This window comes from Balaenoptera musculus, chromosome 8, assembly GCF_009873245.2.
Source record: "Balaenoptera musculus isolate JJ_BM4_2016_0621 chromosome 8, mBalMus1.pri.v3, whole genome shotgun sequence".
Classification (NCBI taxonomy): domain Eukaryota; kingdom Metazoa; phylum Chordata; class Mammalia; order Artiodactyla; family Balaenopteridae; genus Balaenoptera; species Balaenoptera musculus.
In genome coordinates, this window is record NC_045792.1 from 98,202,572 (window position 1) to 98,212,283 (window position 9,712).

General features: G+C 41.4%; 1 protein-coding gene across 1 annotated transcript; it reads left to right on the top strand.

Annotated features, from left to right (window-relative positions):
* The first annotated feature begins 5,552 nt into the window (after window positions 1-5,552).
* Window positions 5,553-6,494, top strand: LOC118899588 (olfactory receptor 9I1-like). Its single transcript, XM_036861352.1, has one exon. The coding sequence runs from the start codon at window positions 5,553-5,555 to the stop codon at window positions 6,492-6,494; it is 942 nt and encodes a 313-aa protein (XP_036717247.1).
* The last annotated feature ends 3,218 nt before the right edge of the window (window positions 6,495-9,712 follow it).

Below are 9,712 nucleotides of genomic sequence, written 5' to 3' on the forward strand. Positions count from 1 at the left end.
TCTGTTTAGTTCTATGTACACATCACTGCATCCCTAGTGGACAGTGTACTGCTGGGCACAGAATATAAAGGCAGATCCTTTAGAAATCTTTGTTGCACATTTCCAGCTGAGAACAAAGGCTACACAATTTTAGGCACATCATACAAACTTTTATATCTTACCATTTTAAAATATCTTTAAACCTGACTTGGAGGATCTAAGTGGATTAGTTTCGCTGAGCTATATAAATACTTTTCAGATCCATGGCTCTGTATTTTCCACAGTACGTGCTATTATAAAGCTGGCGTCTGGACCCTTATAACAATCCCTTCCAAGTGCAAACTTATTACTTTGAGAATCATCTTCCCATATATTTTCTCGATTAATCCATATTTAGCCTCTTGGCTAGTCCAGTGTTTTCTCTGCTCTGAGATGCAGGTGGGGCATCTGCTGGACTTCTTCTCTTCTGAAACCCTCCTTAGTTTTCTGAAATTTAGTGGTGGTTTTGGGGAGGTTAATAAAATCCCAAAGAGCAAACAATCTCATGGTCTTTCTCCTTCAGCTTTGGAATGTGTGAATTAGATGTCCAGGTGTGTTTACTATTGACTGACATAAAAATGAAGCCGTGGGTCCTGAGCAGACATGACTCATGTGGGGGAAAGATAACCTAGAGTTAGTGGTCCACCAGGAAGTGTCTGGAAGTGAAATATTTCTGTGCCCAATCAACAATTAGATAACAGGGTTTCCCTGGTGGCGCAGTGGTTAAGAATCCGCCTGCCAATGCAGGGGACATGGGTTCGAGCCCTGGTCCTGGAAGATCCCATGTTCCGTGGAGCAACTAAGCCCGTGTGCCACAACTACTGAGCCTGCGCTCTAGAGCCCACGAGCCACAACTACTGAGCCCATGTGCCACAAGTACTGAAGCCCGCATGCCCTAGAGCTCGTGCTCCACAACAAGAGAAGCCACCGCAGTGAGAAGCCCGTGCACCGCAACAAAGAGGAGCCCCCGCTTGCCACAACTAGACAAAGCCCGCGCACAGCAACGAGGACCCAACACAGCCAAAAATAAAAATAAATAATAAATAAATTTATTTAAAAAAAAAGCAACAATTGGATAACAGAGCACTGAGAATGTGAAATGCTGACATTGATCAGTACTGTGGCATTAATGATGCCATTAAGGATCCCCTTTCTTCCTGTGCATCCTTAAAACCCAGCAATTTCAACTATTTTGTGGGCTTCAAAGACAGGAAACTGCTGCTTCAGTGTTCCATTCATATTTCCCCAGCAACTTAGTTTATCTAAATTGCCTAGGACTAAATATTTTCCTCTGAGGCCACACTGATCCAGGGTTCTTCTCCCTGCCTAGAGATTTTGTGCAGCCACTGTTGGTTTTCTTTAACCATAATTATTAGGAAGCAGATTGGCTGTTCTATCTAGAATTATCAATTATTTTGGAGCAGTTCAGGAGTTTAGACAAGGTATCACAAGGCAAGTTGGAACTCTTCTTGGAGAGAACAAATTTTCCAGCTCCTCTGAAGATCAGCAAACACTTGGCAACCTTGATTTTCTTTAACATTTTCCTTTGCCTATTGAAAAATGGAGGTACCTGATGTTCAGAAGGATGACATTAATGTGCATGGTGGGTTAGGAGACCCTCCATGCTTCTCACTGTCTCTCAAAATGCAGTCCCAGGTCACTATCTTAGAATTTGGGTTTATGAAGATTTCAGGAACTGGCTACAGTAGCAAAGAACTTGAGACCCCCCCTGAGCTTTCCATTTTCGCCCTTGAGCATCTGCCTTTCTTCGTCATCCACAGATGGGTCTGATTTAGGCTGACCCACTGTTCGTGCACTGTCTTTCCAGAACCCATTTGGCAAAGTCCTCTGGCAGCACTGTTATTGGTCTGAGGCTGATAGGGCTGATCATTCCGATGATCCTGGCTTTGGGCAAACAGGTGATTTTATTTTGTCTTGATTTATTCATCGATATCTCTTTCCAAAAGAGACTTAAAGTGGCTTATAAAAATGCATGACATGCAGCAAGATAAAATAAATAAAAAATGAGGAGTGAGACTTGGACAAAGGGAAAGTACAGGTAGGAAATGATGAGGAGCCAGGAACAAGGTTGTTTCACGTGACTTTTGTCTTGACACTCAAACCCGTGCTGGAGGTGATGGTTCCTTGGTGGCTGCACACTCTTGATTAGAGTTTGATTCTGATGGTAGCCCTGTGCACCTCTTCTACCCTCCCATCCCTGCAGGTGAGACAAGACCAATAAAGATGATACTGCAAAAAGGAGAACATGTGCAATGTTTTCAGAACCGGGGTTATTTTCCAAAATCTATATTTAACTTATGTTTACTCTCCTCTTTGCCAAAACACAGAGAGTAATGTATATAAAGCCTTGAAAAATTTCTGGTACTCACTAGATGTTAACTCATTATTATCATACTCGTGAAAAATGGGATAGCTGTTGGGAGCATGGCCTTGGAGTCCAACAGACCTTGGTTCTAATTCCAGCCTGGTGGTTTACCTACCACCAAATTACAAATTAAGTAATTTGATTAACCAAATTACTTAATGTCTGCAAGCCTCTATTTTCCAGTCTATAAATAAGGATAATAACAATATCTGGCGTTGGGGGATTGTGAAAAGTCAATGAGGCAGTTTATGTAAAATGCCTAGAACAGTATCTCACCCAAAGGGAGTGCTGTTTTAATGCCATTCTTCATTATTGTTATTAATACATGCCCTTTCCCTCTCTCATGGGACTTTTAAGAAGAGATGAGAACCATCACGTTGTAGAACAAGATGCAATGTTTGAGGTTAGTGAGTGCAGCCTTCTCATGTGAGGACACGGACCCGGAGATGGGAAAATAGTTGCTTGAGTTTACATAGTACATCAGTGGCAGACAGCAGATGTAACTTCAGGCCTCCAGATGCTGTTTCCAGCCTTCCTACCATATACTCTCCCTGGCTCATCATAATCAGCGGCCCCTCCCCGACCATGACACTCTGCTCCAAAGGAGACTAGTCCCCCTCCCTCAGAGGAGATCTAAAAGTGTCTCTTAGGGGAGTGGTGGGATGAGGTGGTTCTCCCGACTTGTGCATCTCTAGCTGGGGTTGCCTGGAGCTCGGCTAGTGTCTCACTTCCTGGGTCAGAGTCATGAGCCATATGTCGGTTCATGGAAGCACAATGAATTTAGAGCCAGGAGTCCCGGTGTGGTCTTGGGACAGTTGGTTTAACCGTTTGAGCCTCATTGGACTCAGTAACAAAATGGGCATCACTGAAATTTCTGAATGTCAGAACAAACTAGTGGTTGAAAACTCATTTTTGTAACAGTTACATGTATTGAGTATTTACCCTGTACTAAGCACAGCTTGTATTTCCATGAGTTATCTCTTTACCTCCCATAGCACAGCACTACTGTTATTGCTGTTGCATGGGTATTTAGTCTAAGATGCTAGAGATCAAGTACCTTGCCCAAGGTCATACAAACAGAAATGACTGAGTTTGGAACAAGCTGTGTCTTCAGGGCCCATTTTCTTAGCCACTGTGCTATATTGTTGGGATTCCAGTCTTACCTTTACGCTGAGTGATGGTAGGCTGATTACTGAGCCTCTAATGCCTTAGGGACTTCTCTCTGTATTAGGAGGTTGACACTTCTGAACAAAGTTGCCTTGAGAGTGTTTCACAAGGACCAGAAGAACTCTGTAGGTTGTGTAATGGAAGTGGAGTGGTCCATTGCTGGTGTCTTCATTTTCTATTGTTTGTGGATAAATGATGTGTGCAAATAAGCACGAATAGTTACCCGATCCCTATCATATCTGCTGAAATATCACCTTTTCAATGAACCTTCCCTGATGATCTTATTTAATACCCCTCTCCATACTTTGGATCTCCCAAAGCTCTGTGTGTGTGTGTGTGTGTGTGTGTGTGTGTGATTCATAGCACTTATCTTCTATCATGGTAAAAAATATACTTTTTTTTTTTTTTAAAAACACATATTTTGTATATGCCTTGCTCTTCTGCTAGAATGACCACACCACAAGGGAAAGATCATTGTTTGTGTTTTGTTCCAAGCAACCAGAAGAGTGCCTAATGCATTGTAAGTTCTCAGCAGATTCTTATTGAATAATTAAATGAACATAGTCTCTCTCTCTCTTTTTCTCCCCCTTTGGTCAAGATGATTTGTGTGAATTCCAAGAACACAGCGAGTTATTGTTTTGGTTGAAAGTCAGTATTATATTGGGCCCTAAGGTAAAAAAAAACTCCTAAATATTTACATTATCAGGAATTCAGTGGGGGAGGGGTAAACACCAGATGTTGACGTTTATTTCATCATTAGATCAGGTTTTGCCAAACATTGGTGAAAGTTTCATTTTCTTATTTATCTAAAATCCTGTGAGATCTTTCTCAAATTCAGTTTTTGTTTCAAGGATGGAAGGAGGACAAAAAGAATCACCTTTGAAGTCCACATTCAGTATTTCCATTACCTCAACGAATCAGCATCCAAAGGTACCGAGACAAGATTGTCTAAATATCTGGCAAGAACTTCATCTCTATTAGAATTCTAAACTCGATGTGATGGCTTTGTCTCTTAAGGAGCTTTGTAGGCTAATTCTGGAATGGCTTGATTCATGATTCTTACTGACTGATAATGATCTGGCATTTTAAAATAATGGGACTGTTCCTCTGGAATAAGTGAACCTGGAAACCAGGCCATGTTGCTTGGCAGAAAGAGAGAAGAAGAAGACACTTGGCAGGCAACAGGCTGTAGAAGTTCCAGCAGTGCTTGCTCTTCACAGCTGTCTTGTATCCACTGTCTTGTATCCAAGCCCATTGGGTTCACGTGCACATCAAAACAACCACAAAGAAAGAGTTGATATTGGGACTCCAGGGGGCTGTGGACTTGGAGATAAGAAGATTCCAGAGTATGCATGAACCTAGAAGCATGTTACATTATTGCAGAATTTAGAAAAAAATAATTCTAAGTGTGTGAGTTGGACCAAGTGTTAGGTACAGTATATAAGTGATGTCCTTCACAGTAATATTGTGACTTTGGCATTGACATTCTCATTAAGCCAACAAGGAGACTGAGGTTCAGAAAGTTGAATTAACTTGCCCAAGGTCTCAAGGGATGGGAACCTTGGTCTGATATCAAAGCCCATGTCCTTAGTACTATACCACTAGGTTTTCTCCAACAAAGTGGTATTTTCTGGTTTTTCAGTGAGACTGATGAAGGTTTTCAATTTGCCACCTGTAAGAAGTTAGAAAATGTCTAAGGATCTGAGTTCTAGCTCTGGCTTTGCCTCTTTACTATGAAATCATGCACCAGTCACTTTACCTCTTTGACCCTCCTATTCTTCTCTCAAAAGTGGGATTAACAATATGCGCTTCCAAGGATCTCTGAAAGATCAAATGAAATAAAGTTTGTAAAAAATGTAAAATGAGTTACAAATCTTAAAGGTTATTATCATTACTGAAAATGATCAAATCAAGCCATGCTCACCTTATTTCATCTTCAATGAAATTTAATTTTTTTATTTCAGCGGGCAATTTAGGATTCATGGCAGAAAATGGCACTGTGGTGACAGAATTCATTTTGATGGGGCTCCAGCTGTGGGCAGAGCTGCAGATGGGTCTCTTCTTTGTGTTTCTGGTCCTTTATCTCATCCCCATAGGAGGTAACCTGGGGATGATAGCGCTGATTCAGAGTGACCGTCGCCTCCAGACCTCCATGTACTTCTTCCTCAGCCACCTTCCCTTCTTGGACATTTGCTACTCTTCTATTATTGTCCCTCAGTTGCTGGAGACCTTGGGTACTGATCAGATGATCATCACCTTTGAGCACTGTACCATCCAGTTCTTCTTTGTCACACTCTGTGCTAGTACTGAATGTTTCCTTTTGGCGGTGATGACCTATGACCTCTGTGTGGCCGTGAGTAACCCTCTCCTCTATGCCACTGCCATGACACCTCAGACCCACCTGGGGTTGGTGGCTAGGGCGTATGGTGGTGCCATGGTCAATTCTGTGATCCGCACTGGGTGTACCTTCTCCATCTCCTTCTGTAAGTCCAACCGTATGGATTTCTTCTTTTGTGACCTCCCATCTCTGCTGAAGCTTGCCTGTAGTGAGACCAGATCACGAGAACGGGTGATCTACCTCTTAGCTTTCTTGGTCATTACAACCAGCGTTTCAGTGATTTTTATATCCTACCTGTTCATCATTCGGACTATTCTGAAGATTCGTTCAGCTGGTGGCAAAGCCAAGACTTTCTCTATCTGTGCTTCTCACATAATGGCAGTGGCTCTTTTCTTTGGGACACTGATATTCATATACCTGAAAGATAACATGGGAAAATCCCTTGGGGAGGACAAGATTGTGTCAGTATTTTACACTGTGGTCATCCCTATGCTGAACCCAATGATCTACAGCCTGAGGAACAAGGAAGTGAAGGAGGCTCTGAAGAGAGTTCTCAACAGGATGAGGGTTTCCCAAGTAGAGTAAGACTTGAGCTCCATCAATTCAGAAGTTCCTGCAAATCATCCTTTGGGCTTTTGGCTTGTCCTCTTAACACAGGAACCAGATCTCATAATTACAAAAACATACTGAGGCAAAAAAATGTAGATTTAGTTTCCAGGAACTTCTTTATTAGCTCTATGACTTTGAGCCAGATATTCCCTTCCTCAGTTATCACATCAGTAAAAATTGCCTTGCTATAATTAAAGCCAGGATCAAGAGAGATGGAATGGCAAAGGGTTTTATAAGTAATAACATGCTATAAAATGTAAAATTTATTTTTCTGACCTGTCCTGGATATTGTTTAGTGTTTTCTCAGCTACATATTTTTTTCCCACTAAGCTAATGTTTGTACCTTGACTAATTACAAAACAATAGCTTATTGCTTACATAGTAAGGACAATCACCTTCTTTGGTTGTGGGTAGTAGGGTGGAAATCAGCCTGGACCAAAGAAAACTTTCCTCAACATTCAATCGTATATAATTTAGGTATTTGTCATGGAAAATACAAGTAGCTAAAGAGAGGAAGAAAAAATAGAGGAAAAGGAGATGTGAACTAGGAAATGTTCAAGTAGAAAAAGTTAGTTTATTTCCCGAGATAATGTAGAGGACCAAGACACTGTAGAATGAAAGAAAGGTATAATGATTTACATTAATTATTGAAAACAGTTTGATCTTGACGTAGAGCTGAGGTGAGCCCGATATATAACTTTTGAAATATATCTTGATCACCAAAGGTCAGAATCTCTGTTTAATTTCTGAAGCATTGTTCATGGACCATCTGCCTCAGTTAACTCAAGTTATTTTCTATTCTTCAGTAATGAAAACCACTATCTACTTCCATCTCCTGTAGGACATTTACTTTATCTGAAGACAGATGACTATGAATCTGACCTCCACCTTTTAATGACCTTCACATCTGCTAGAAATATTACTTGGGAAACAACTCCATGGAGATTCCACAATCTTATTCATCAATTCAGCAAATATTTACTGATGATCAACTATGTATCAGAAATAACACTAGGCTCAGGAATATAGTAATAAGTAAGATAGACACGGTTCCTCCTTTATGGAGATTAGAACCTGTGGCATAGACAGATATTGAACGATTACATAGCTAATTGATTTTTTGGTATGATTTTGGAAAGTGGAAGAAAAGAAGCAGCACAGGGTATTGTTATCCTGTATGGTAGGGTGCTGACCTAGTTTGGTGTGGTCAGGAAAGCCTTCCTTGAGGAATTAACATTTAAGCTGAGGCTTAAAGAGTAAATATGTCATAATCATGGGATGGGGACACCATTCCAGATAGAAAGAGTTGCAAATGCAAAGGTCTGTGAAACAGGATGCCTTGAGGAACTGAGAAGCCAGAGTGGCTGCAGCATAAGGAGTGAGAGGCTTAGTGTGAAATGCAGCTGGTGAATTCAAGAGAAACCACGTCACAGAGAGCCTTGCAGGCTCATTTAGGGACTTGTGGGCTTCACTCCAAGAGCAAGGGATGAAATGATTGTATCTGAATTTTAAGAAGATCCCTTTGACTGCAGTGTGATGGGTGGAATGGGGGTTCTTGGTAGTGGAGATGGAGGGAAACAGGCCCACTTCATCTAAGAAACAACAAATGGTGTATCCCAAGGCAAGGTGCTTGATTGCCACACAATACTGTATGCTCCATTGTAGAACACATATTAGGCCAGAGAAAGCTAACAGGTAGGTGTATGACCATGCTATTGGTAGGGGACTGATTCTTGGAAAAATGGTGAAATTGGGGAAATATACTTTTGGAGGCATCCATTTTGGTATACCTTTTCATTGGTATACCTTTATTTCCCTGAATTGAGGACCTAACTAACATACATTCAGGTATACACCATGTGTCTGTTCATCAAAATAGCCAACAACTACTTCTTCTTAAGAGGGCAACACATTTTCAGTGACTCCTACTATATGCCAGGCTGTGTTAATGGGCTGAAGAAATCCTCCCTTGGAGGAGTTCTTGCATCCCTTGGAGGAGTTCTTGCGTCCCTTGGAGGAATTCTTTTAAGTCAGGAAAAAACTTCGACTTAAAAAATAAGTAAATGGGGAAAACACTAGACAGTGAGTGTGTTATTTTATTTGTGGTGGGAGCTGCCTCACACTTCTCTGCCCTTCTACTTGGTGAGTGGCAACAAACTTTGCCTATAAATGAATGCCCTTTGATACAGTATTTGATGTATATACAATTGCTTAAGGGGTGCACCAAGTGAATAAAAATAAAATGAAGTTTTAGTGTGTTTTAGGGGACCATCTTCTGGTGATGAGTGAAGGCAGCAGAGGAAATGGCATTTATGTTGAATTTCCGCTTATGTATATTAATAAATGAATGAAAACATTCATTAATTACCTAATGTGTGGCAGGCTCTGTGCCAGGAATTTTCACTTATCTCATTGACAGGCCTCATTCTACACATAATCTTTTAGAAAATGGGATCCTAGGAGGGTTGATTTTATGTGCTAATCTGACTGGGTCATGGGGAGCCAGATATTTGGCTAAACATTACTTCTGGGTGTGTCTGTGAGGATGCTTCCAGATGAGAAAAGCATCTGATAAGCACCTGCTCAGTAAAGCAGGTTGCCCTCCCCAGTGTGGATGGGCACCATCCAAGCTTGAGGGCTTGAATAGAACAAAAGGCAGAGGAAAGGGGAATTCATTCTTTCTCCTCTGCCTGACTGCTTGAACTGGAACAGCAGTTTTCTTCTGAACTTGGACTGGGATTTACACCATCAGGTTCCCTGGTTCTTGAGCCCTGGACTACACCGCTGTTTCCTAGGTTTCCTGATTGCAGGAATTCTTAGCCTCTATAAAAGAAATCGTGTGGGTCAATTCCTTAAAACTCTCTTGCTATGCCATAAACACATCCATCACCTCCAGGAGTTTCCTACCACCATCTTTATTTATTATTATGATGATGATTATTATTTTGTGATAAGAACACTTAAGATAAGATCTACCGTCTTAGCAAATTTTAAAGTATACACTAGAGGGACTCTGTGAAGGCTCACGACAAGGAGTACATCCCAGAATTTCTGCTGCCTGTGTCCTTGTCCCTGTGGTCAGCCACAGCCACGCCCTGCCTCTGCAAGAGACCCTCCAACAGTAACAGGTTTTCTGTTTGGCTGAAGGCTTCCCTAAGACCTCATTAGACCCTTGCTGATTTTAACCAGGGGAA

Excerpts from the sequence above, each read along its gene's own strand:
- LOC118899588 (XM_036861352.1), top strand. The coding sequence starts at position 5,553 with ATGGCAGAAAATGGCACTGTGGTGACAGAATTCATTTTGATGGGGCTC.